The sequence below is a fragment of the Vidua chalybeata genome, chromosome 9 (assembly GCF_026979565.1).
Source record: "Vidua chalybeata isolate OUT-0048 chromosome 9, bVidCha1 merged haplotype, whole genome shotgun sequence".
NCBI lineage: Eukaryota > Metazoa > Chordata > Aves > Passeriformes > Viduidae > Vidua > Vidua chalybeata.
The window spans coordinates 13678928-13706080 of NC_071538.1; the positions used below are offsets into that span (position 1 = coordinate 13678928).

Here is a 27153-nt window from a genome sequence, read left to right on the forward strand (position 1 = left end):
AAGCTGTGACACAGCAAGGGGTTTCACTCCTCCTTTATGCCTAGGAAAGGATAATTCTGCAATTCAGCATAGGAAGCAGTGGCTGCAAAGGCAGGGAGTCAGCAGCTTACAGCTGGTACCGTCACAGGGTCCCACCCCTGCCCGTGGGGGATGAACCAGGTTACCCAGCCTGCTCACCTCACCACGTGCTCACCTCCTACGAGCAGTGGTCGGTCTCCTCCTCAGGTTTTTTAAGCACAGAAGGAAAAGGGGGACCCGCCACCCAGGGAACAGCCAAGTCAGACCACATTCTCACACAACTCCTTAATTTACACAGACACTTCCATCTCGCCAAGGTCAGGTGCTCTCAGGAGATCAGCTTGTCAAGGAGGCTTGTCTTTGTAATTACAGCAGACTCAGGATGCCAAATCCACTTTTCACTATTCCTGTTCATGCCATAATATCCTGCACTGTTTCTCAACAGTTTTTTAGTAGATCAACCCATCAGGGAGAAAACCAGCCAGGCAAGTACCAGATCCTGCCAAGTCTGTTCCTTACTTGCTATTGCTCTAAATCAGCCCTGAATGACACTCACCACCAAGAGCACTTGGAGAGGCTGGAGACACCCAGGACCCTGACAAGGCAGTGGAAATACTGTGGTTTGTAATTGCAAACCAAGTGTATACGAGCAGCCTATGAATTCCAGGGAAAAGAGCAGAGAGACAGCACAGCAGGCTCTGCTCTCAGTACCACCACAGCTAGGTTTATTAAGGTGTCACCTGGGAGCACTGAGGCTTTGGTTAGTGTAGTAGCAACACCATACATGTTCACACTGACACACGGAGTAAACACTCATTTAAACATGTTAAAAAAAAAAAACCTCAAACCAAACCAAAACTTGGTCCAGAAATGAAATCCAAGCAGCCAAAATCAAGTATATAATGGGGAGAATCAACTGCTACACAGAAAGAAACAGGGTAAGATTCCAGAGATTTTTTTCGAGTTGTGGGTTGTACTGAAATCAGATTGAAAGAGAAGGAGAAAATCTATTCCTATATAATAAACATATTTGCATTTAGGGGAAGCGAATCAAAACTTCAAGTTCAGAGAAAGCCAAGACAGTGAAGGAAGCAGCAGTGTAAGGAAATCAGACCAACAGAGATGGGTTTTAGCCTGGAATACTGTTGCACAGTCATTCTGCTTCTAACAGAGTAAGCCAGTGAGCAGAGAACTATCCCTCGCAGGTGATCCACAGGGAGATCCACTCAGACAAGACTAGGATACAAGCTGAGCACAATCTGGGACAAGTGATGGGAGTGTTCATTGAGAGGAACGTTTAATTGGATGAAGAAATGGCTTACAGTGCTACAGGTATCACCACTCGACACATTTGTTGGTGCATTATTATTGGTGTAATCCTCAGCAAGGAGCACTGTCACCCAGAGTCGGTCACACTTAGAGCAAAGCGATGTCTAAACCTAGGAGCAAAGAGTAAGCTTTTAATGCAAAGTGACCTCAGCAGTGGAAATGATCTAGCTATTAAAGCTGAAATCTGAAAATATCGCATGTGTTTAGAAGTCTGCTTGCAGCTTGACCACAGAACTCGAGGAGTCTGAACTCTTCATAGGTTTGTTTTTAAAATGGGCAGATTCAGGAAACTCAGCAAGTTTCCCAAGCCCCAATTCAGAAATGTTAAGGGACACCTTAAAATCCCTACCTATTTAGACTCACCAAGAGAAGGAAAAGTCTCCAAAGGTCATTTTTCATTGAGATAACTTTGCCAGACATACTGGAGAATATGCAACAACAAATTTTTCTATTTTAAAACCAACCTACAGGCACCCCTTTCCTGGGGTCACTTACTCTGAGGCAGGGTAAGTTATGAAGTCAGAGAAAGGAAGATAAAACATCACTAAAATTTTAAAAACAGAGGGAAAAGTTGCCATGTGTCCCATACAGATAAGTAAAAACAATCCCCAAAAAAGCCAGCTTATGGATTGGAGATTTCTCTTTCTGACAATTCCATTGAAAGAGAGGAATTATTATCGTCTTGTTTTAAAGAGAAGACAGGAATCTCTCTCTGTCCAGGCTCTCCAGCCAAGTCCTTTGTCTCCACATATTCTAAGGACACAGTACTGTGAAGACACATGGTGACAAAGAGGTTTTGCTTGCACCAAAGAGGGTCTGTAGTTTCAAAATAACTTGCAGACAAGAGGGTAGATTCTTATTCTTGTCAAGGGACATCAGATTGTAAAACTGGAGCAAAAACTTGACATTTGTGAATTTCAATGGAATTTCAAAGAGAATGCTGAAAAGCAGAAATTGAAAAACAAGCTGCCTTTTTTGCACACAGAATTTTTGGGATGTCAAATAAATGCAGAACTAGAGGGAAGAGCTCATCAGGCCCTAAACTCAGGTAAAATAAAAGGAGTGGAAGGGAAAAAAAATGAAACCAAAGTGTTTCTTAAGCCCTGCTTTAAAGATACCCTGTTCTAGAGAGACCTCAAACAGCAAGCACTACTGTGTACAAAAATAGAATAGCAAGGATGAAAAAACACAAAAAACAGTATGAAAAAAACCCTCCCAAAAATAGATGTACACAAGTTCTATTTTATATTAGTGTATATTACAAAATTCAAACATGCAGTCTCTATTTTGAATGTAGAACACTCCAGTCCATGAGTACCAGCGATGCTGCTATGTTTTCTTCACAGCATCATCATGTGACAGGGGAAAGTCTTGTATTTTTAACTGATTTCCAGCCTCTTTGCTTTTTGCTTGTGCCAGAGTCCCTTCTTTACAGGGCCTCGTGCTGCCATCTGGCAGAGGAGATGCTCTCAGAGCTGCTTGTCCAAGAGCATGAGACAGCTCTTTTGACGGAGTGATTTTGCAGCTCCCTGCCAATGCCTCAGACGCTTTAGCACTGCAAAAAAGTGCCTCCTTTTTGACCACCACAGGACATGTTGCCTCCTTTTTGGCCCCCACGGGACACACTGCCTCCCAGGGCTTTACTGGGTGTAAGGACTCTGCACAGGACCCACTCCTCGTGGTCAGACCATCTGTGCTAGAGGGTTTGGCTTTCTCTTGACATTCTCCTACTTCTGAAATTTCCTGCCTTTTTTGTTTCAAATCTCTCTCCTCTTTAGAGGAGGCACCCAAATCCTTTCTCGTTTCCACCTCTCCAGACCCAGACATACTGAGCTTCAAAGGGCCCAACACACTCTGGGCCAGGGGCACTAGCTGGGACACGGAGAGCGTGCACTCAACGGCACCGGGGATGAGGAGAGGGGAGGACACGGGTCCTGCTGGGCTGGTTTTGCTGGAGCTTAAAGCACCCTCTGCCTGGCATGAGCTGGGCTGCTGCTTGTCGGGGCTAGGACTTTTTTGGGATGTTTCACTGGTGTTCCCAGGAGACAGAAATGAGGAGCTGTGCTGTTCCACAGGCTGAGGCATCTCCTTGAGACTCTTCTCACCGCGGTCTGGGGGGCTCACTGCGACAGGAGTGCTCGTGTTTGCTGTGCACCATGAGGAAAGTGCCAGCAGAGGTTTGGAATCCTGTTTTTTCTGACTGCTTTCTGTTAGCACAGGCTCTTTCAAGTCAAGTTTACCACAGGAGGCCCCAGAAGAATCACCTTCTTCAAGTCCCACGAGTTTGATAGATGGGCACTGCGTATGTTCTGTGAGATCTACTGGTTTTTGAGTACCTGGAGTTCTCCCAAGATCTTTGATTGCTTCAGAAGACCTGTCTTTTGGACCAAAACACTCCAAAGTTTTGTTTTCTGGCAATTTATGCTCCTTTGCAGTTGTTTCTGATTTTAGGAATGGCTTTTCTGAATTAGCTAGTTTTTCTGGAGAAGTTCTTGAGGGGAGCTCTGGTGGGGAGGGGTGCACACTGATTTGCAGTGGCTCTGAAACAGGCTTTGCTTGTTGAGTATTTCCTTTCTGCAAATCTTCTGTACCTTTTGGATCTTCAGGTAGAAAGGCATCATCTTCAATACTATCCTTGCTCTCCAATTTAGATGAAAACTTATTATTCTCATTAAAAGAATCTGAGCCTTGGTCTCCACCGCCACGGGGCTTGTCCAGCCTTCTCCCATCTTGACTATCTTCCGAACCATCATCTGTTTCATCTTCAGAAGAATCTACTTCCCTGATGGCCTCCTGCTTTTGCAGAGACTCTCTCCTCTCCACCCTGTCCTGCCGAATGGCACCCAGCTTCCGTGAGCCCGGCTTCTGCAGCATGCCCTTTTCTGCCAGCCCGAGTTTGCCGCCTGTCGTTTCGTTGGCAGATTCCTGTAGGCTCTGGAGGCTGGGATCCCGCTGTAACATCTCCTTCTTGAACTCAGAGTGGGAGATATCCAAGCTATGCTTCCGTGAGGAGCCCAGCTTCTTCTCAGAGGAGGACAGAGAGGCAGCCAGTTTCTCGGCCGACTGCACTCTCTTCAGCAAAGGAGACCGAGGGGGCTCGGCACTTTTGGGGCGAGAAATTTGTCTCACCAGTGGTGGAGAGGAGTGTAGTTTTACTGGGAAAGACTGGATAATACTGGAGCTGCCAATTGAGTGTCCTGGCAAAGGAGATGGGGAGCGCTGCGGTGACGTGGACTGTGGGGTTGGTGATGGAGTGTGAGCCAGCGGGGACAGAGGGATGTTTCCTGCAGATTTACGCCTCGGAGATCTGTACTGCCTCTGGAGCTTTGGTGCTAGGCCATGCAGAGAGCTGGGTCGGATGTGTCCAGAGCTGGCTGGAGAATTGGGAACACTGGAACTGGGAGAGCTGCTCTGAGAAGAATTGCCACCAACTTAAAAGAAAAAAAAAAAAAAAAAAAAAAAAGAACAAAGAAAAAAATACCAAGAAGATTAATACATATTTGGCCATTAAAACAAGTTATTGAAAATAAGTCAAGACACAATGTAATGTTACTCCAAAGAACAGCAGTGATATTGAAGGCAACATTGCCAGACTTCTGATGGAAATTCACATCATTAGCACCCAACACCAGAGCACAGTAAGAAACACTCAGCTATGAGAACACTTTTCTGGGAAAAAACCCCTTTGATCAGACAAACCACGTGTTTCATTGCTATTCTCTGGATGCAAATCTCTTTATTCCAGCAGCTGATTCAATTTTCAAATATGACTTTGCCACACTGTTTTGATTTCTTTTCTCTGAACACAGAAAATGTGTCAAACTGCTATGAAAAGATTGCGACTTACAACACACATTTTCATCAAAATGGAAGGATGCTGTGGTACAGCAGGTGCACTCTTAAAAGGATGTATGGATTTTCATTTTTAAATGAATCAATGAACAAGAACACATCCATCCTTAAGGTAATCAACATCACCACTGTCATTTGCTTCACAAAGAGACCTACTACCTGTTGCTGTGTATTTTATTTCCAAAATTAATCGATCAGCGAAAGTCTCCTCCAATATTTTCCTTTCTTGTTTGACTGGATTTTTCTGCTTAGTTTTGTTTTGTTTCACGTCTCTTTTTTTTACCTGAGTGTACAGACTCTGGAGTGGATCTGTAGCTCTGGGTTGGTGACCGAGGAGACAGGTTGTGAGTTGGAGAGCCAGGCACACTTTCTCCAGATGACAGAGACCGGTTCAGGGACGATAAACTCCGGCTGGTGTGAAGCAGCGATGCTTGTTTAGTGATCTTCCTCAACAGAGAACTCTTCTTCTTACTGGGGAAGAGCATTCAGAAGGTGTTTACAAGTCCAAATTATTTATTTACCTTTACTAGCATATTTCAGTCAATTTTTTGTCACAGTAAAAGAGAAAAAAAAGGAAGAAAGGAAGAACTAAAGGACATACCTGCTGATATATGTTATCTGCAAATGCATTTGACAAGATCTCTCTAAGGATCTCTTACATTGTCTTGGTTACTCTTTAATTTTAACAGAGAAACATCAAAACAAACCTTTCCTGACCATCCTTTGTTTTGCTCTTCTTGTTCCTACGAGCCATCTTGGATTTATAGCTGGCTTTTCGAGCTGGACCAACTTTGATGGATGTGTTCTCAAATGGTGTGGTGGAGATGGACACTTTATTTCCACTCTGTCAGACACAAGACAAAGAGACATTGCTTAAAACACGGTTATTTGAAGCAGATCTGCAGGCAAAGCAGGTAGGCTGCTAGTTTATTGCTGCCTGCCATTTTGTAATCCTTTGTCAAACTCCATTTTTCCCCTCAGCATTTCCACCTATCATTTATTAAGGAATTGCCGAGAGAGAGCTCTCGTTAGTCAGGCTTTCACAAATGATTAGCTCAGACCCCAGCTGGTAGGTAAAGCTTCCCAGAGCAGGCAGAACACAGCATCTGACCTCTCCCATTGAGATCCCAAATGACTCAATTTAATACTTGTAATACTTGGAAACTTGAACAAAGTGATATTCTGTCACCAATCCTATTCCCAGTGCTCTGACTGATGGCAGATGTGAGCATATCAGGCATCTATCATGATGAATCTGCAACACAGAGCATGGCTTGTCTCACTCATGTTAAAAAAATAATAATCCTGACTGCTTCTCTTATTTGCAACCCCAAAGACGTCTGTCTCTTGGAACAGTCCAGAACTCTGCTTTTTTTTTTTTTCTGTAAACTGATTCTGCTCAGAGAGGTATCAAACACAAGTCATTTAACTGGCTAATTTCAACACCAACCAGTACAAAGGTGCTCTTAAATACCACCAGGTGCTGTGTGCACACTTGTATTTCAGACATTGCCAATTACATACAATTTAAGCAAGCTGCTCATGTTTTCCAAAATGTAACAGCACTGAGCCCCTACCTTCAGAATCAGCTCCACCACTTCGGTGTGCACCAGCCCGTGCACCGGCTCCCCGTTGACGTGGGTGATCAGGTCCCCTTCCCGCAGACCTGCTTCGTTTGCCGGACCCCCTTCCTCCACGTGCTGCCAACAACAAGGGGGGACTGGTTTGAGAAGGGGAATGTGCAAGGCCACTGGCCCAGATGGGACTCAAAGCCCATCTGTGTCACTTCCTGCCACAGCCAGGGCCAGCTGCTTCTGAGAAGGTGGAAAGAAATCACCTCTGGCATGGCCAAGCACAAAACCCTGCACTCCTCCACTCCTCCCCAGCATCCCACCAGTCTTATCCCGATCCAAGGCAGCCAGGAAGGCTAAGCTGATTGAGAGGCCAGCTCTTCCCAAAGCAAAAGGCTTAACACACTTCCAAAAATTTTACAGCACTTAGGAATGTTACCCAGGTGCTCTTGATTTCCAGATAAACATTCAGCCTCTTTCAATTTCTTTGCCATCCCAAATCCAGCATCCTTCCATGTACATGCTGGAACCCAAGGTGGCCAACAGACTTCTAAGGAAGACTCTGCCATGTGTTTATGGTGCCTATATTGCATCTCATCCCAAACAGAGTTTCTTTTTCTACTTTCCATCCTTTATTAACTTATCCACAATCAGACTTTTCCCCTGTGAACACACTGCCTTTCCCCTGTCCGTGGTCAAGAATGTAAGCCTCCTTCACCATGAGGAGACAGATGTGCAGGGGAATGCACATCTCTCCCTCTAGCCAGGAAAGATTCCAGAAGAGTATCTTGGTAAACTCAGCATTGTTCAAGAAGAGCAAGGGAGGGGCAAGGCAAAAATCCAGTTGCAGATTATTTCTCTCAGAATGAGTGTTAAATAAGGACCAAAGGGTGTGAAGTCCGTATTATCTAATGGACACAGAAGTGCAAGGAAAAGAATGAATCACCTTTACCCTGGCTGCATTCTCCCTACCTACACAATCCTAACAACACTGCTCCAGGGAATGGATCACTCCTAGAAGTCATCTACACTAACACAAAACGAACACAGAGATCAAGTGCCAGCAGCAGTGGGAAGGAAGCGATACAGACATGGAAACCAGACCTTTTAGCACAGCTCACAACTAAGCCAAGAGCTAAATCCCATGGCAATCAGCATAGCAGCAGTGATGCTTTAAGGCTTGTAATCAATTCCAAGCGACTCCTTGGAAAACCCCAGCAGACTGAACTGATCAGAAGCAGGTTATAATCACTAACACAAGCCTGAATAAATTAGCTATAATGGGCCCTCATGCAACAACCCCAATAAAGAGAAAGAGGGTATGTACACAGAAACATGCTTTAAAGGATGTGCTGCAGGTGAAAGGTGGATTCACGTAACCAGGGAAAAAAGAAGGAAAGAAAGGTTGCTGTGGTTCTGTGATGGGCTTGAATACTATTAGAAAATCCAAAGTGCTGTTATTTATTTATCTAGGGTTCCTCCCATCAAAAAGATAACTTTGGGTGTGATTAAGGAGAGAGAAAACAAGGTGGCAAAACACAATCTCTAAAGCTAAACCCCACACCCCTGGCTAGATTTGTGGCCCCGAGGGTCCTGTTTCCAGAAAAGCAGAGACCTACCCAGACCATGTGATGCACAGTGTAGATATCACTGTCACCCATATAGACGCGAATGGCGCGCAGAGTGAAACCATATTTCTTTCCAGCCCGATGGATGATGATTGGTGGTTTCAGGTTTGCGATAGCAGGAGAAAAGTCGCGGCTGGGTGAGGAGTCCCTCGAAGATGGGTTGGAGGAGAGAGAATGAGGTGACATTGGACTGGCCAATGGAGAACACGTGTGGTGATCTACAGTGATGACATAAAGGTGGGCAAAAATTAGGAAAACAGGCCTCCGAAAGAGAGAGAATTCTTGTTAGAGAACAGCTACAAAACCGTATCTTCTAATAAGGTCTTAAAGCTGGTGGCTTTCACCAGAGCTGAGTCTGTCTGCAGCTTCAACTAATTCATGCTTTGTAATACAAATAGCAGAGTTTCCAAAAAGGCACATTTGGAAGTGTACATTTAGTGCACTGCTCATACAGAATTATGGTTGGGTCACAGTGTTCTCTACTTCTCTTTCCAGGATTTACAACCCATCATGAACATTTGATCTAAGCACAATCCTGCAACACCCCATTTCCAGGTTATCATGTATTATCCTCCTCCAGAAGATCAGATGTCTCTAGCTCTTGGTGCAAGTTACACATTGGTGCTGAGATAAATCCAAATCAGTTAGTATTAACACAAAAGGAATGAGTAGGTGATCAGACAACAACTATGTCTAGGCAGTTTTGATAGTGTTTTAAATTCACAGGGGCAAAAATATCTAAAGTATTAGCTACTGCAGGGACTTTGCTACTGAAAAGCAACATCACAAGTTACTTTTGAGTGAGTTTTCCAAATGAAAAGCCATAGGCTGGGCTGTCAGATAAGCTACCTGACTCTGCTTGCTGGTGGAACAACATACACTTTTTAAAGTACAAAGCAAATACAGAACTCTCATTTTAAAGGGAAGCTGGTCAACATCAGTAAAATAAACCCAAAGAGCAGGAATACTAAATGCAGCTGAAGAAGGTAATCTCTAATCCATTAAGAAACACCTGCTGAATCACCCAGCACATATTTACCTGGCAGATGAAAGCCACTCTGGAGAAACCTTTGTTGGGTGATTAAAAACACATTTTAGAGGTTTTCATGAGGGAGTTCATAGTTCAAAAAGCAACTGATGCCCAAAGCACAAGAAATGCGATGTGCATCACCACGAGGCTGCCAAGAGCAGGTGCATTCCTGCCTCCAGCTCACTGCTGGGAAGAACAGCTGGGCATAGCTCACGGCCCAGCTGCATTCCCTGCTCCCATCCAGGCAGGAACAGGCACAGCCTTGGAAATAAAGCATGATCTTATCCTCTGGAAAGGGACAAAATCCCTGTGGGAAGAAACTCCTTCTGCTGAACCAGTCTGTCACAGCTCAGAATGGCTGAGCTGCTCACCTGGCATTGGGAATTGTAAAGGTCTGGCTTTGCTTGTAGACAGAGCTGGGCCAAGAAGGTGAGCAGTTCAGCACTGACTTAGTGAGTTACTTACACTGTTCAGTTCTTGAGCACTCAATCTCAACCAAGTTATCTGGAGTTTCTGAAACTTCCTGGTGCATAAAAGCACCGGACACATTTAATTCCCAAACAGCACTGCAGTTACCATGTGACCCCAAAAAACAGCACCTTGGGGGTTAAAATCATTTTGTGTCTCTATACCTCCTTGCTGCACCATTGTCTAGAGACCAGCTAGGAGTCAATTTAAACAAAACCAGGGGAAGAACAGGGCCCAGCTGCCATTTGCAGAAGCTGCAGTCAGACCACACGCACAGTGCTGCTGTCTGTGGCACAGCAGTGCTCATCAACCTGTGAGCAGGAAATATTAAACCGATTGTAAAAGTTAGCTCTCTCCCCTCCTGCCTGCCAAAGCATTATTCCAGGAGAGTGAAGGGGGAGGATCTGTCTGCAGACCTTTTGTTTAGTGCTTGCAGATTCTGACAATGCCTCACTCAAGGCATTTCTTACCTGAGGGAATCAGGAGAGACAAGGCAGTAGCGGATGCTGATTTAATCACTTTATTGACAGGTCTCGAGGTACGTTTCTCCCCTGATTCCCCAGAGAGCAACCTGTGTCGTGCCCGCCGCACTGCCAAATCGCTGATGGCTTTTGGAGTGGTAAAGTCTGGGCCTTCATTGCTATTACTGCGAGCTCGTGGATCAGAGAAATCTGCAGTGCTCCCAGCTACAGTTTAAATTAAAACAGATTAGAACCACAGGGAATTCCTAACAGCCTATTCCCCTACAGGCAAAATACATTAAATCAAAGTCATGTTTACATGAAGTCCAAGAGTAAATTTTCCTAAGAAGAAACCCCAGGGCTTGAATTTTTATTTACAGAAATGGTGTTATTCCGAACACAGAAAATTAGCAGCTTCTATTCTTTGGAAAAGCTCACTAATGAAATCACATTGCTCAGTGGCAGTTCCATGAATCCTAAAGCCGTGGTGCACTTCTGCACACCATTTCAATGGGATTGTTCACAGATGAAAATGGGTTTATAGAAAGTACTGCATTTTTACAACCAGCAAGAGCTGTCAATTTTAAGTTAAAACTGTCTGTAATAGAAGAGCCAGGTTCTACTGGAGTTGCATATAGAAAACCCACTTTAAGAGAATACTAAGGTACTCAAGTCAGTGAAAGTAAAAATGTGGATTGCAAAGACAACCTTAATTTGCCCCCTTCTGTGCACTGTTGCAATTTAGTCTTGAATTACTTAACCTGCTACAATTATATATAAAATGTAAAGTAATCTTGGAGATCAGACTGGGCATGTAACAGCAGCAGATACTGGGGGATGGGGGTCCTGTACTCAAGGCCAGTGCCTCAGTCCCCCATGTGATACCTTAAAGGGGCACTGTGAAAATACAGTAATTAGAATTTACAAGGTGCTTAGAAATGAAAATGGTGAGCATCACAGCAACTCCACAAGGGAAATTAATCATTCTGTCTTCAAAAGCAAATTTTAAGCAGCATGCAATAAATAAAGCCTAAGGGCCACATTTTGAACAATGAGGACAGAACAAAACATTGATCATCGTTATTTAAGTGGGCAGCACTGCTCTGCATACTGAGTGAAGCAGGAAGTATCGTGAAAATAAAAATTCAAAGCATTATTCCCATAGACCTCAGGACCAGATGCTTGTTCAACACTTAAGAGGCACAGAGTTTCAAATCAGGCTCCCAGACAATGAGGAATCTGGATTTGGAGGCTGCATGGGAAAAGCTGCCATATAAATTAGAGGAGTAGTCTGAGACAGTGACAGGAATGAAACTCCTTTCAAGCCTCTGACTTGGGGACACTGAAGCACTGGTATCCCTGGATTCCATGCATTAGATCAAAGACTGCTCTAATGTATTGAGCTCAGGGGAGCAGGCTGCCCAGGAGAACTTTATTTTTGCCAATCTCACATTGCAGAGACTCAAATTAGCAATGGAAGTGTTCTTGCCATTTTTAATAGCATGTTTCTAGGCTCAGCATGAAATTGAGAGCCCAAGGTTTCACTTATGGCACCTATGCCAAGCAAGTATGAGGCAGCTTCCTTCCTTTACCCTTGCACCTCTTCTTTACGTGATGGCAGCACCAGGCCTCTTCAGGGAGCATGGGCAATGAAGGGGAATGGGGCAATTTGGAAGGAATTTCACAGACTGGATTGCAGAAGAGGAATAATAAGATGTGGGACTCTTTGGCTTTACTCTGGAGGGCATTTCCACATTCTGCTATCAGTTCCCCATCACATCTGCCCAGTGCCCTCCACCTTGTCCATTCTTGCTGCCATTCTGTCTACTTCCTCAGTACCCCTTTCCTCTCCATTCTCAGTGCATCACAATTGCTTTGCCTGCTTGCTCCCAGTTTGTCCCAGCAACTTGTTCCTTTTTTTTTACCCAGTTAGTCCTTTTTATTCAACCCTACAATCTAGTCCTTCCCCTAATTATGCTGTCTTTCGCAAATTTTCTTTTGCCAACCTTCATTTCAACTTCCCCTCTTTCTTCCATTGTTCCAAACTTCCTTTTTTTTTCCCTTCCTTACTACTTCACAGTAGTTCCCAGAACTCTGTTCTCAGACCAGGTTTCTTCACCCCCTTGTCTTCCCAATGCCCTGAAAGGGGCAGGAGCTGGGAACACTCCAGCACCCAGAGCTCAGTCCTGTACTGCAGCAGCCCAGGGCACCACCATAGGAAGGTTCGGCTCCACCCAGAGCTGGAGAAAAGCCCCAGGACAGTCAAAGTTGCTGAGAAATCAAACACTGACTTCTAAGAGCCACTCTACTAAATTTAGGCTGCACTTCTCTGAGACTACAACTGGATGAATTTTGGTGTATTTGGCTGTTAAAATAAGTGGCATGTCCCTGACACAAGCCTCACTTCCCCAGCATATTTCAAGTCTCTCCAAACTCTTGGGATGAGCAAAACCACAGGAAGCAGGGATCTGCTGGTATGGCTGACACCCACGGTTTCCAGCTCCAACTCAGCAGTGATCTGTTCTGATTAATGCTTAAATCAGTGCTGTCTCAGGTAGGCACCCAGTGGTTGTAAGTAGGCACAGATCATATGAATCTCAAGCATGAGAAGACCTAAATCAATTTGAAGTGACAGGACTGAAATCTAAGATGCAATTTTGAGGAGATGAAACCACTGGCATTATTTCAAAGGCAAGCACATCCACAAAACTACACTAAAATATCTGCTTAGCATGAGGCACTCACATCCTCTGACACCCAGAGCCAGTTTTAGAGAGTTCATCCCTGCAAGGCAACACAGCCTCCTTGGGGAGCAGGACAGCCCCACACCAAGCACGTACCTGTCAGCGCTGAGGCGCTGCCGGTGGCCGTGGAGGGGGTGGTGGCTCCAGCATCCCCTTCCAGCTGCAGCTCGTGCTCCACAGGCTGTTCTGGAATGGGCAGGGGCAGCCCCTCCCGCGCCTGCACCGTGGACAGGAGCATCCCCTCGGACTGGGGCCGTTTGAGGGCGGCCCCCTCGTCCTCGGCGGAGATGGCGAAGCGCGGCATGTCCAGGAGCCCCGAGCAGCGGCGCCGCACCGTCAGCGGCGGGCTGGAGTCGCTCTCCGTGTGCGAGGACTCGGACATGGACAGGCGCTTGCGCAGGCTGGGGGCAGAACCACACAGGGCCCCAGGTGAGTCAGGGCATGGGGAGGTTGGAAGGGTGGGCACAGACACAGCTCACGTGTCTGAAGCCAATTTAAGGTGAAGTTTGGTGGCCAAGCTACAACACTGGGAGTTAAAACAACAAGGGCTTGGGGCATCACCTGAGTTTAGATTTCCAACTGTTAGGCTTCTAGGAAAGGAAGGGGATAAACCCGAAGAAAAATACAGTACAATGAACATGGTATTAAATATTACTAAAAAAAAAAATCACAATTGCAAAATGCAAATCATCCTCCACATTCCTTTCGGAATTAGTTGAATTTTTCTTTCGAAGTTGCTCTAATTTAGAAACCAGGAAGGCCTAATGCAAAATGAAGTGCACCTCAGTTATGAGTGCAATCTGTAAAACATTTTTAAGGGAGTCATACAGACTAAGTCAGAACCACATTTTATGCTCTTTCTAATGACAAACATTAGTGTAAAGGTTTTACAAGGGTTGCACAAAATAAGAGACATCCCTTTTATAAAGTAAATTTTCAGTAATGCCAGAAAAATGGCAGGTATCCAAACTGTGGGTATTCATATATTTTACTGACATTTTTTATTAGAGCACAATATTTTTTTGGCATATTCTGAACTTTTGAAACTTTGAGCTTTCCTAACAATTTCTCTACTTTGTAACAAAAGGTCAAAGTCTGGCGACAGCAGAATTTGCATTAATTTAAGAAAATAACTGATGTGGGTACGTCTGACGTAACATACAAAATCTGCCCTTAAGGTTAGAATATCTTTAAATTCATTAAAAGGATTTGCTATGGATTTAGAAGATGTTAGTACTTAACTAGATACATTTAAGGACTGTATAGGTTCTACACATTCACTTTTAGCTATTCAACCCAGGCTTCTCTTGTAGAAAACCAACATAAGCTCTCCTCACCAAATACTGGTCATAGAAAGTTTTGGCTGGTCTTTTTGAGCTGCTGTGAGAAAACAGAAGACTCAGCTGCACAGAACTCACATTTCAGGAGACCCAATGACCCAGCTGCGGTCCCGGCTCTTCAAGCCCCCCAGGCTGTCCAGCCGATCATCCTTCTCCTCGCTCAGGCTCCGCTTGGTTGGGGGTGGAGTCTTCCTCTCCTCGTGGATGGAAAGTCGTTCCATGCTGCTGTACACCTGCATGCAGCAAAAGATCCTTCTGTGCAGGGCAAACCAACTCACAGGGCCTTTTCTGAGCAAGGGGGAAAATCTCCTCTTGAAATTCCCCCCTGAAAGTCTGAACTTGGTAATGTTCTTTGACCAAATAACACAGCGCAGGTGTGACACGCTCAAGGTGTGCCAGGGAGGAAAGAAAAAAGGCCCAGCCTCAGAAACACTAAAATGGTTTTCTACAACAGCACCCAATGCCTCTCCTTTGAAAACACAACAGGAATACTGACAGACTTCATGAAATTTCTTTGATTTCTGGTTTTCACAATTCTCAAATCTAAGAGGAGCTATTGCTAAAGACAGCTGCACAACTCTTGAGGGCTGGCATCTGAATCTTGAAATCTTACTACACGAATTCACTTCAGTGATAGGCATCATGCTCATGACCCCATTTCATTATCAGTCTATCAGCATTGCCCCAAGCTTATTTCAGAACAAAAAAGTCCTGCCCTCCTCAAGGAATATACTATAATGCTGACAGCTTAATGAAAGTGCCTTTCTTGGTTTTACAGCCGTCTTTAAATAATTAAATGATTAAGCAAAAAAATCCATCCTTTTAAAACTACACTTGACTGTGGACCTAATTTACATAAGAAGAGATTAATGAAAATAATGTTATTAAAAATTCAGAGCATCAACAAGATAACTATTAATAAATCATATGGCTGAATTGTCAGACAAGAATTTCAAAATATAATGAGCCTTTTATGCCTCCCACATTACAAATGCTGTATAATTTTCCAGGTCTTAAAATAAATTCATTAAAAGTGAACTTTCTCTCTTTGTGGCAAAAACATTGAACCCTAAAGAAAAGCTTCAGTCTAACAAATGAGTAATACTCATGGTGAGAAAAGGTAAAGAAACTCTTACATACTCATGAGAACTTTTTCAAAACACCAACTAATCCTCAGGTCCAATTTTAAACATACTTTTAGTGATGCAAATCAGGAGCAACTCTATAAAATTAAGAGTAACTGTTATTTAAACCACTGTAGCCTGGTTGGGGACAAAGAACAAACTGGTCCTTAAAAACTGACTTCAGCAGTGGAAAACTGGAGGAACTGAAATACCTTTCAGAGCTCCTAAGTAAAATTCCTACTCCCATCTCACTAAGAGGGAAACACAATTCATGAAGTGGCTGCCTCAAAACAGCATTTCTTCTCCCTTCTGCCCCTCCCAAACATATTATATTCTATCAGGAAGACCAGTGTAGTCCTTTCCTTCTAGTTATGTATTTGAAAACACCAGAGGTTTTATGTTTTGTAGAACTCAGGTAATTCTTGCTGCTTTTCTCTGGACTCCCTTTTAATGTTCCATGTTCATTTTCAAGAACATTGCCCAGTACAGACTAGAATACCCCAGCTATGGCCTTCCTACTGGTAAGCCCAGTATGGAAAATTATTGCTTCCATAATTTGGCACATCTAACTCATGAAGGACTACGTGCTGAGACCCTTCTCTTTGAATTTGTCACCTTGCCTTTTGCTCCTCAGGCTGTATTTGAGACAATGAGTGATGTAAACTTCACTGATGTTCTTACCCCTTTGACTTTAGACCCTTATTCCAAATGTCAGAATCAATTTTCATCCCAAAACCATCTTGTCACCTATGGAAGGTCCTTTCAGAAGGACACTGCTCAAAGCAAGCACGTTTTGGATATTCCCTGTGCCAGCATCCAGGTCATTGGTAAAAACATCAGACTGTATCAGATGCAGAAGAGAACTACACAATGCCCTGCATATTGGTGAAACATTAAGAAATATAAAATGTCATTCTCCAATTATTCTGGTACTCACCTTCTAACAGGCCACAAACTACCACAGAATAAACAACTCACGTAGTGTTTTCTTTCCTCGGTGAATACTACACACCATGAGATCCCACAGAGCATCGACATGATTAAAATCTGCCCCATACAAAGCAAAGAAACTGTGTTCCTCTCTAGATTGTTTTCTTTCAACAAGTTAGCATGTCCCTACCTTGCTGAACCTGGGCGAGCACGAGGAAAACTGCCGAATTTCCACATGATCATCATCATTAGTGTCCTCCTCTTCTTCTGAATCCAGGTGCTGGTACCGTTCTGAACGGGCTGGGAACAAGACACTTGCATCAGTGTGGGGACTGCTGGTAACTCACACCTCAAGCATTGCTACTGGCCTGATTAAAGAACTTGAAACGTTTATACACCATGCAGGGTATTTCCCTTAATACTGAAACCAGTATTTTTGCTCATCCTGTGCAATTGCCAGTGAAGAATATCTCCTTGGCACTGAATTTATCTTATCCTGTCAGCTGTATTCCATTCTGGAAGCAGCTGATACTCAAAAGGTGTCTAATCCTGCAGACCCTTCATGATAGGGATATTTCTTCCCTACAGCAAACAATCACGTGGAAGGAAACACGGAAACAATTCACTGTCCAACTTTCCAATAAACAGCTTTTTGATTATACAAAGTCTGTCCTTCATACATACATACATACAAGCCTACTTAAAAAAATAAAAGTATTTACCCCAAAAGAAAATCTCCTCTTTTCCCTCTTGCAACTAGGAAAGGATTAGATTTTGTGAAAGAAAATGGGCAAGTAGCCAATATGCAAAGCTATTTTTAATGCAAAAACTTCTTCCAAAGAGATTTTGTGCTTTGAGATTTGCAGCACTGGATTTCTAAGCCAGCCACACTGGATTTTGTGGGGTGGGCACTAATAAGTTTGGCTACAGAAAGCTGATAACTACACTGAGCCAAATTTGCTGCACCACATCAGCCAGAAAGCTACTTTTATAAATTCTAACATTTTCTGCATTAGGGTTTATAACAGCAACACCAACGCCTATCAGTGTCTCTGTGAGATATTTCCTGCTGTAAGAATTCCAGCCTTTATAAAGGACTCACATCAAGGTCACCCTGATAGCGAGTGTGCCAGGGCATGTGGGGAGTTTCCCATGGTTCTGACAGGCCCAGTGGTTTTGCTTTTATCCACCAGGATCTGCTCGTGGCTGCTGCACTGGGCCTCTGCCAGTCTCTGACCCAACTCAGTGACCGAAGTTTCCACATCCTGTAAGTCCAGTTAGTGGTGAGAACAGCCCATCACATCCATTTCTCCATGTTTGTTGTACCAGTACAACCTCAATAAATGTAGAAACCCCACCTCTGCCCCCTCTGCACAGCTTGACTCCAGCTCTCTCTGCAGCAACCACACAGAGATTTCTCAATCTATCTCTCTCTCTCCCAATCCCACCTCTCCAAGGAAGCCCCAGCCTAAAAGCCCCTTCTCCAAACTGGAAAAGCACTATCTACAATGGAATCACTGCTTGTGCAGCATGAGAGCCAAGGGGCTGGATGCAGCTGCTCTCTCCCTCCTTTCACTCTCAGCAAAGCACAGCAGCAGAGCAAAAATGTGCTTCACACAGATTCAGCCAGTCCCATGACCCCAAGATGGCACAGATTCCACTGACGTAGAGCAGAAATTTCCACACCTCAGGGACCTGAAACAGCAAGTATCCCATTCTGCAGCTGGAAATGGGGAAAGACCTCACCCTGACCAAGGCCTTTCCACCTGCTCAGCTCCTCAAGTCAAATGAGAAAATTTAGGGAGCAGAGGCTCTGGGAACAGAGATCTCTCCATCCTTTCTGTGACGCTTCTCCCTTCTCTCCCAAGAGCACTGACTCTGTCTGGTGCTTATCTTGAAATACCACGAATCTTACACAGCACTGATACCACGGCAGTTCCCAGACATTCATACACACCAGACGCTTCATATCTCATTAGAGCTAGTAATACTAAAATAAAGCTATATACTTGCAGTGAAAATAATTCAAATTACTTCAAATCTCTTAAGAATTTTCCCCACATACTTGTCTTCAAGGTCTAGGGTTTGTTTTGGGTTTTTTAAAAATACTTATTGGCTGAAAACAGTCACTTGGGAAAGATCATGTTGCTCAAAAACTCAAGGAATTTGGATTTACCAAATGCTTTGGAAGAAGTTTAATGAACCCAGCATGACAATGGCAGCACCTCTCACTGCAGGCCCATGGCTGGCAGGACCACAGGCACCAGTGAAAGGCCAACTGACTGCAGCAGCAACATTTTTTCATTTAAAATTAATTTGCCTTCAAAGAAACCTTACTTGGCATTCAACAGAAACTTTTTAAAGCAATTCCCATCAAGCGTTTTATTCAATTTCTAAAATGACTTATCTTTAACAATTTCAAAAATGAAATATGCACAAGAAATATGATGCTGTTTAGGCCAAATCTCGAGTCTTACTGTCAAAATAGCTTGTGTCATCCTCAGATTCCAGCTGTGGGATGAATTCAGCTTTCTGCCGGAGTAATCCATTCCAGTCCAGATCTTTAAAGAACCGATGCTGCTTCACTTCAAAGGCACTACCTGAAATAAGAACCTTTTATTGCAAAGTATTTCTTTCAGCATTTGCATAACATGAAAAACAAACCCCAAAAATTCAAGAGCCTAAGAGAATGTACTCAAATATTTTTAAGTCACACATTTTCCAGGAATTTTAAAAATATCTTTTTACCAAAGTGGTCATGCAGGATAAAACCTGAACAAGATTTCCTCCTTCTCACCTCTTCTTCCTGCTTAGCAACAACACAGAGGCTGGAAGACAGCATCTGCTGTTGCATTCCACAGTGAGTTGCAAGATTAAGAACACCTTAATTTAAAATTTTCAAACTCTAAACACCATCTTGTTCATAACTGAATAAAGAGAGCAAACTGAGAGGCACTTAGAATGTGAGTGACAACTCACAACTTCACTGCTGTGAATAAACTCATTCATGTGCCTAGAACAAGACAGGGCTCACCTATCTTCCTGAATTAGTATCTATTGTTATTAAGCTCAGAAGCTTGGGTACCCAGAAGAAAAAAGTAAAGACTATCTGTCTACCACCTTATGCATTTTTTTTTCAAATGAAATTAATATTTATAGCAGATGCTACTGTCTTTTTAGAAAAGAAAAGAGCAGAGGAAAAGAGATAAAAGGTTTGCTGAGTGCCAGTGGCACTACAACGTGCCAAGTGAAACAGCAGTCTCAGCAGTACAGGTATATAAGAAATCAAAAAAAAATCAGTCCATCAACTGCTTTTATAAGGCTAGAAACTCTACATCTTTTCCATGACAGCAACATCTTTCAAGTACACGGATTTTAAGTAGAGAAGAACATGTGAAAACCATCTGATATCATTATTAATTCATGATCTATTCATCACCCTTGTGTGCACATGTGCCAAGTCTGCTGAATACATGTACCTTTTGGAGTTGTTATATATTTATCTCTAAACTTTTTTTTTATTCTTAAAGTGTAGTTTTGAATTTAAAATCCTGAATTAAATTAAACTAATCACATAAATGAAAGATCAGCTGTCATGTGAAGCCACAGTGTTGCACAAATTACTTTAAAACAAGAGTGTAGCTAGAGATTATTTATGATTATTTACTATGAGGAAATGAGAAGTGTTGGCTTGTAAAACTTCCAATCTGACATTATAACACAGAAAGACTGACGTACATATCTGACTTTGCCAAAAAGATTATCAGACTTTGCTGTATGTTTGAGGAATTCTACACTACAGGCCTCTGGGAATGGAAAAGTTTTCATTTACTTTATTAGACCCAGGAATTCACATCCATGGCAGAGATTAAGCCCCTGCTCAAAGAGAACTTCAAAGAAATCTGATTATACACTGTTCAAATGGAGACACAACCCTCCAGCCTATAATGGAACAGCACAAATGAGAGAAGTTATGTTGCCAAGCTGACAGTGCCCCTTTCCTGTTTCCCAGACAGGACAGTAATATCTGCCTGGCTCATGGACATGTGACAGGAATTCCCAGAGCTCCACCACACTGCATCCAGTACAAACTGCTCCTCAGCTCTAGATGAGCATTCCTCAACATGAGTGGGTGTACATCACTGGCAAGGTAGCTTCACCCCCTGCTCCTGGGCAGTGTTTTCCTGTGCACAAGGCTCTTACCTGTTCCCATTCTTTCCAGAGGATTTTGGCGGAGAAGCTTAGAAATGAGGTCCTGGGCATCTGGGGGCAGTGCATCATCTCCTTCTGGCCAGGCAATTTCATCTGGGGACAAAAAGAGACTTGACATTTTCTACCAGCTTCCCAGCTAATTAGAATAACCATTCACACTGCTATACCTCAAAGTGCAGCATTGAGAACTGCCCCAGAAGCCTAAATACCTTGAATTCAGCAGCTTAATATAATTCAAGCATTGATATTTTTCAAAATGCATAAAATCCAGCATCAGCTAAAGCTGCTGTCAATCCAAGCAGTGCTTGTGGAGACAAAAAAATTGCTTTAAGGACTCTATTAATAAAGTATGAAATGGGACTTCCATGACAATCCATAAACAAAGACAGTGACAATACTGTGGCTGTATCTCCTGCCTGCACATTCCACAGTCGTTATACTTGGAACAGAGAGAACAATTCACAGGTAACAATTTCATGCATCATATTTAGTGCTTTGATGAAATTTTCTTTTTACAAAGGACATTTGCCAAGTGTGTTAAAAATGTACTGCTTCAGAAAGCATTCCCAATAGAAAATTATTTCACTGGCATATTCACTGAGTGAACACAAAGCAATTGTCTGTCCAACTCCAAGCATGAGACAAGTTTAAAAAGTCCCAAGATGTGAAGGTACTGAGTACAGCAACTTCAATGTATTGAGCTCAGAATTTCCTTTGATTTCACTTATACAAGATTACTAATTGACTAGCATTTGGACTACAAAAACAATAACCAAAATCAGCCTGAATTAGACCAGTTGGTGGCTACTTCTTTCAAATTCTCCATCATTTAAGTTAAAAGACAGAACTGAAAAATCCCCAAATATTTTTCCTCAATCACACAAAGATTTCTATGACTCCCACACCATCACAGAACTATTTAGGAAGATGTTAAGCAATACAAGTTTCCATAGCTGCAATCAGCTGGAAGCTGCTTGGACACAGAAATTCAGAAATGCTAAAATTAAACCCCATTGTTTTATACCTAATCCTTCCTGACTAAACTGTGGACCCTCAGTATTTTCACAGCACATTTTGAAACCCTTTCAGAGCCAGAGCAGAAACTTACCACTGATCACTTGTCCAAACAGCTCTTCAGGTGTGTCCCCAAAGAAAGGAACGCAGCCGACCAGGAACTCGTAGAGGATGACTCCCATGGCCCACCAGTCCACGGGCTTCCCATAGCCCTGGCGCAGGATCACTTCTGGTGCAATGTACTCTGGAGTCCCACAGACCTCAAGAGAGACATGCAAGAAAACAATAAATTTACAAATTGCCAAATGCATGTCAAAGCTTATTTTGTCTTCTTTTTTTTTCCTTTCTTTCCCCCCCTCGGAGCTTTACAAGGAAGTTATTGATGTTTTGCCAGTAACCATTTCATGCTGTGGACTACTCCCATGGAGCAAGAGCCTATATTTGAAGAAGACATTACCTGCACAGAAATAACATCACATGAAATTAAATGTTCCTAGTCTGGACGTGCCAGCTAAGTAGTTCTTTGCTGCATGCACAGGAAAGCATATGGGAAAAATGCATATTCCGTGTGTTTAGGTCTGACAGCTTGATGGATGTCTGCTGGCACAGCTACAGCTATCAGGAACTGAGTTTTGACAAACCTCTCACATCGCTGTGCTAACAGAATTTAGTTTCACAGATGCAGAATTAGCAGCACAGCATGATTACACACTTCAGCCTTAATCTTGGGAGGTACAGCTGGCATGGACAATGGGTAAGGAAATTACCTTGGAAGGTCTAAGTTGCCTGGGGCTTAGAAGCAGCAACAACAATAACAAAATAGTTGTAAAAAATGTACCACAGTAAAGTTCTAGAATATGATCTAATGACCTAGGAGAGTTCTGTTAGAAAAAGCATCTTTACTCAGAAGACAACAGTAATACAACACACAGGATAATTATGAATCCACACTTGGCACAAATAAAAATTCAGCTGAAAAAATTAAGCTGTGATCCTACATATTTTCAGAAGAGAGAAGCATTTTTTAATCCCATTATACAAGGCACTGGTGAGCCTGCATCCAGAACAGTTCCTTCAACCATAACAACTCAGAAGGAGTTACATGGAAGAGCTATTCATTCATCAAAGGAAAATCTATCTTGTTAGCTACAAGAACTTAGCTGGTTAAGCCTAGTAAAATGAAGGCTAAGGAGAAAAATGACCCTTAGTAAGTATCGTGGGACAAAAATCAATGTTTAAGCCGTTAGACAAAATTACAAGAAACATATAGAAACTTGCCATGAACTTTCTAAGCACCAGAAGGGGGAGATCGTGGAACAACCTTCAGCAAAATCCATGTTACATCCCTAAACCAACTTCTGTTTTACACTTCTGCACTGCTGCCTGGGCCACCCTTTCAGCACCCTAAACTAAGAGCTGAAGTGCATGACTCCAAAACAAGAAGCTGAAATAACAAACTATGTCAATTTTTGTACAAACATGAGAATGGACTTGTGTCTTTTCCTCCCATTTTACAGTGCCCAGCACAGCATCAAGGCAGAGAAGAAGTGCTACTAACTCTGATTCTATCCCATGACAGAATCCTGCATCTGATCCCACATCAACAGACAAAATTTTTCAGCTTACCTGCTTGTCCAGGAATTCCCTGGTATCTTTCTCAATGTGGCCCTCATAAAGATTAGTTGTAAGACTCATTAACCCAATTTTGGACAGTCCAAAGTCTGTTAGTTTAATATGACCCATTGAAGTTATCAGGAGACTAAAAGAAAGAGCAGAAAAATAATGCAACATTCATTTAATTGTTTCCCAAAAGCATTTTAAAACAAAAAGAACACAAGATAATGCAAAGGACAAGCTCAGTATTACATCCCCATCAAACACCTGGAAATAACCTCCTATGCAGCCAAATATCACAGAGCAGAAAAGGCAACTAGGAGTGGGACTACCTTCTGCCAAAACACCATCAGTGTAGCAGCATCTTTGGGATAATACCTGAAGACATTCTTCCTACCCTTTCTCAGTGTCTCTGTGCTTCTACATCAGTAGCAAGAGACTCCATAAAACCTCCTACATTCAGATGCTGTTGAAGATTAATGCTGTCTCCAGCCTCCATGTCCTGTTACCTACAGAGAAAGCCCCTGAAGGACTGGCTCTGTTCCCTCTGAGGGCCCAAAGACTTACTTATCAGGTTTCAGGTCACGGTGAACAATCCCATAATTGTGTAGGTACTCCAGTGCCAGAACAGTCTCAGCAAAATACATCCTCGCCATGTCAACGGGAAGAGCACCAATGTTCTTGAGAAGTGTAGCACAATCACCTCCTAGAAAGAAAACATTTGCACATTTGGCACACTGAAATTGCAAATATCAGTAAGAAACAACAGCTATGGGTCTGCAGTACAACACTAGACTAAGTTTTCTAAAGGCTGTTTCTCATAACCCTGTTAGGAAGAATTCTGAAGATGTCTCTGTACTCTGTCTTGAACTTAAAACAAATATTAAAATCCTAGGAAAACTGAGATCCATATATGCTGGGCAGGCTTGAACAGGAATTGTACAGATGCCATTTGCAAACTGAAGGAAGCCTTGAAGAAAATAAGTCTGGGGAATCCTGATTGAAGCTTCCTTGGGAACACTGGCCACACATTTCAGTCGACATTCCTTTCTACTTGCAAAGAGGAATTAATATTAAAATTTCCTATTGTCAGTACAGCTGATTTCATTCCACTAATTTATCTGAAAGAGCACTGATACAATAACTATAATCTTATTTCTCAAACATTCAGTCAAGCAAGCCAGGCATAAGAAATTAATCCTATCCACCAGTGGATATTGCTTATAGTAAGATATACTGATAAAGTAAAATCAAATTATATTTCAAAGAATAAGCAAACCAAACAATGAAAAAAACCAACCCTAGCAAAAAATGGCACTTTATTTTTAAAAAGGCTGCTAAAGAACAAAGACTTATGTTTCTTAAGTCTTTTTCTAAGTGGAATGTCAAGCAAATGTGCTATGGATCCAGCCATGCCATCCCACTGGAGGGAGGGAGGGAGGGAGGGAGGGAGGGAGGGAGGGAGGGAGGGAGGGAGGGAGGGAGGGAGGGAGGGAGGGAGGGAGGGAGGGAGGGAGGGAGGGAGGGAGGGAGGGAGGGAGGGAGGGAGGGAGGGAGGGAAGGTTGGTTTCCTTTCCAATGAAGACTGGAAAGCTCATGCTGACTTCTGACCTCAGCAGTGAGGCTCAGCTCCAGTGCAAACGTGTTGTACCAGTCACAGGGATTCACAGCCCACACCCATCCCAACTAAGGCCCCTTTGGAGGAGTGGATACCAACAACCATACCTTCCACATACTCCATAACCATGCACAGGTGCCGCTTGGTCTCAAAGGAGCAGAACATGCTGACCACGAAGGGGTTCTCAGCAAATGTCAGGATATCTCTCTCCACAAAGGCCTGCTGGATCTGGTTTCTCAGGATCAGGTTCTGTTTGTTGATCTTCTTCATGGCAAAACGCTGGCGGGTGGTCTTGTGCCGCACCAAATACACCGCTCTGCAAAACCACACCGAGAGGAAAAGGTCCATTTTCAGTTCAAACTGCTTTGTTGTGGGTTTAGGTTTGGAGTTGTTTGTGGTTTTGTTGAGGTTTTTTAAACAGTGATGTTACTGTTTTGAATGGATCCTGACTTATCCATGACTCCAGAAAATCCTGTTTCAGTGACAAGCTTCCCTAGAAAAGAAGGAACCCCATGATGCTTCCTTCCCAAAGCTACTCTGCCTTCTTGAATAAAGCAGCATTTTTGCTGATATAATGAACAATAAGATATACTCACAAATTTCCATAAGCACCATTGCAGAGCAGCATGTATTTTTCAACACAACAGTGACCACTTTGCTTAGAAAATTGTCCAAAATCTATGGAATCAGCAGGAGTTCTTTCCAAGCTCCATAAAATTAATTTGACGCAGCACTGTGACCAGGGATTTCCTTCACTAAAATATCTCTTACACTTCTATCATTTGCAGATCATTAGATTCCTTCACATTAATAATACAGTTTGCAAATAAAATTTTCATCCAGTCTGCCCACCTTATTGAATCAGTACTTGTTTCCTTTTCTCTGGAGTACATTACATTTAACATGGTATTGTGTCTCACCAGCCACTGACTATAAAATAAACCCAGGATAAAGACATGTGACTAACAGCAAAACCACCACTTCTCTCTCCCCTTTTTACAAAGTTACATGGGGCTTGTGCAGAAATATGACTGAACAGATTTAAAATCTTTTGTCTCATAACACGACTCTTGAACATGCTCCATTGTGTCTTCACTCACTAAAAACCCATGCTTATACTTTTTCCACATATAATTTTTAAAAAGTGATTTGTTGTTAACTAAGCACCCACATTCACAAAACACTCAAGCACATGTTCAGGTTTTGTAGTTATGACCTACTGAGTATCACTGCTTTTCAGTAACAGCCTAATGACCTCACTGGTAAGGATTTATGAACTGCAGAGTCAGGAGCTGGCTTTTAAAATTCTGGGTAGGTTTGTGTGTGTGGTTACAATTGTAACCGACTGAAATCATACTTGATTTTCAATGGATAATAAAATCTAATAGCCTTTCTCATGTATTACTCCTCACAGCAGATTTAACCCAGTGTAATTCTAGCACTTCTTTTAGCATTTCAAGTGCTCACGAACAGCCACATATGTTACATATATAATCTGAATAAAGGAAAGAAATGGCATCTCCCAGAAGAATGCAGAAGATACAACTGTGGAACCTCTGCAAGACCCAAGTGAAATTACTTTATGCTTTGGACCCAACAAAACCCAAACATTTGCCAAAACTTGCTATAGCCCTTTGCTGGGTAGGACAATAATAGCATTTTCTTCTAATTCAAAGTCTAAAAGTCTTACCCATAAGCACCATTACTGATCAGTTTAATAGTTTCAAACTCTTCTTCAGACGGAGTTTTCTTTGATTGGACAGAGGCCCCACGGCTCTGGGGAAAGACAACAAGAAAATGAAAATCAGGAGCAGGAATGACTTAATTCTATATGGTTTTGGGGTTTTTTTATTTGTTTTTTGGGGTTTGTTTTGTTTTGTTTTGTTTTGTTTTTTCTGTCTTTTTCTGCTTTAAGTACCCATTAACTCAAATTCAATCAATTTCTGAATTTCTGGAGTCCTCTGCTTTAGGACAATTGTCTGTATCCACAGGATGTTTGCACATTCCCTCCACAAATTATTAGCAAAAAGTCAGTGGCCTGTAAGATTCAGGCCTTTCCTTAATATTACATAAAAAAAAAAAACCAATAAAATAAGGATCTTTGAAACCTAGCCAATTACATAATTAAATTTTTCCAGTGGTTTTACTAAAGTCAACTCTTTTCAATACCCATCACATTTCACAACTGTAGATAATAAAG

At 42.7% G+C, this 27153-nt stretch overlaps 1 protein-coding gene across 8 annotated transcripts in view; it reads right to left on the reverse strand.

The window, feature by feature from the left end:
* Positions 1 to 1298: 1298 nt before the first annotated feature.
* Positions 1299 to 27153, reverse strand: part of MAST2 (microtubule associated serine/threonine kinase 2) — a 216021-nt gene continuing 190166 nt past the window's right edge. For 7 of the 8 annotated variants that reach the window (XM_053950715.1, XM_053950716.1, XM_053950717.1 and 4 more), the window contains 16 exons: positions 26644 to 26729; positions 25061 to 25269; positions 23903 to 24041; positions 23348 to 23480; positions 21816 to 21981; positions 20699 to 20800; positions 18973 to 19095; positions 16686 to 16795; positions 14520 to 14674; positions 13198 to 13502; positions 10367 to 10582; positions 8390 to 8616; positions 6777 to 6899; positions 5907 to 6043; positions 5483 to 5670; positions 1299 to 4778 (listed from right to left, as the gene is read on the reverse strand). In XM_053950715.1, coding sequence (XP_053806690.1) covers positions 2677 to 4778; positions 5483 to 5670; positions 5907 to 6043; positions 6777 to 6899; positions 8390 to 8616; positions 10367 to 10582; positions 13198 to 13502; positions 14520 to 14674; positions 16686 to 16795; positions 18973 to 19095; positions 20699 to 20800; positions 21816 to 21981; positions 23348 to 23480; positions 23903 to 24041; positions 25061 to 25269; positions 26644 to 26729 — 4521 coding nt within the window. In that variant the 3' untranslated portion in view covers positions 1299 to 2676. The remainder of the gene's footprint in view (positions 4779 to 5482; positions 5671 to 5906; positions 6044 to 6776; positions 6900 to 8389; positions 8617 to 10366; positions 10583 to 13197; positions 13503 to 14519; positions 14675 to 16685; positions 16796 to 18972; positions 19096 to 20698; positions 20801 to 21815; positions 21982 to 23347; positions 23481 to 23902; positions 24042 to 25060; positions 25270 to 26643; positions 26730 to 27153) is intronic. The other variant, XM_053950719.1, reaches the window with a different exon arrangement.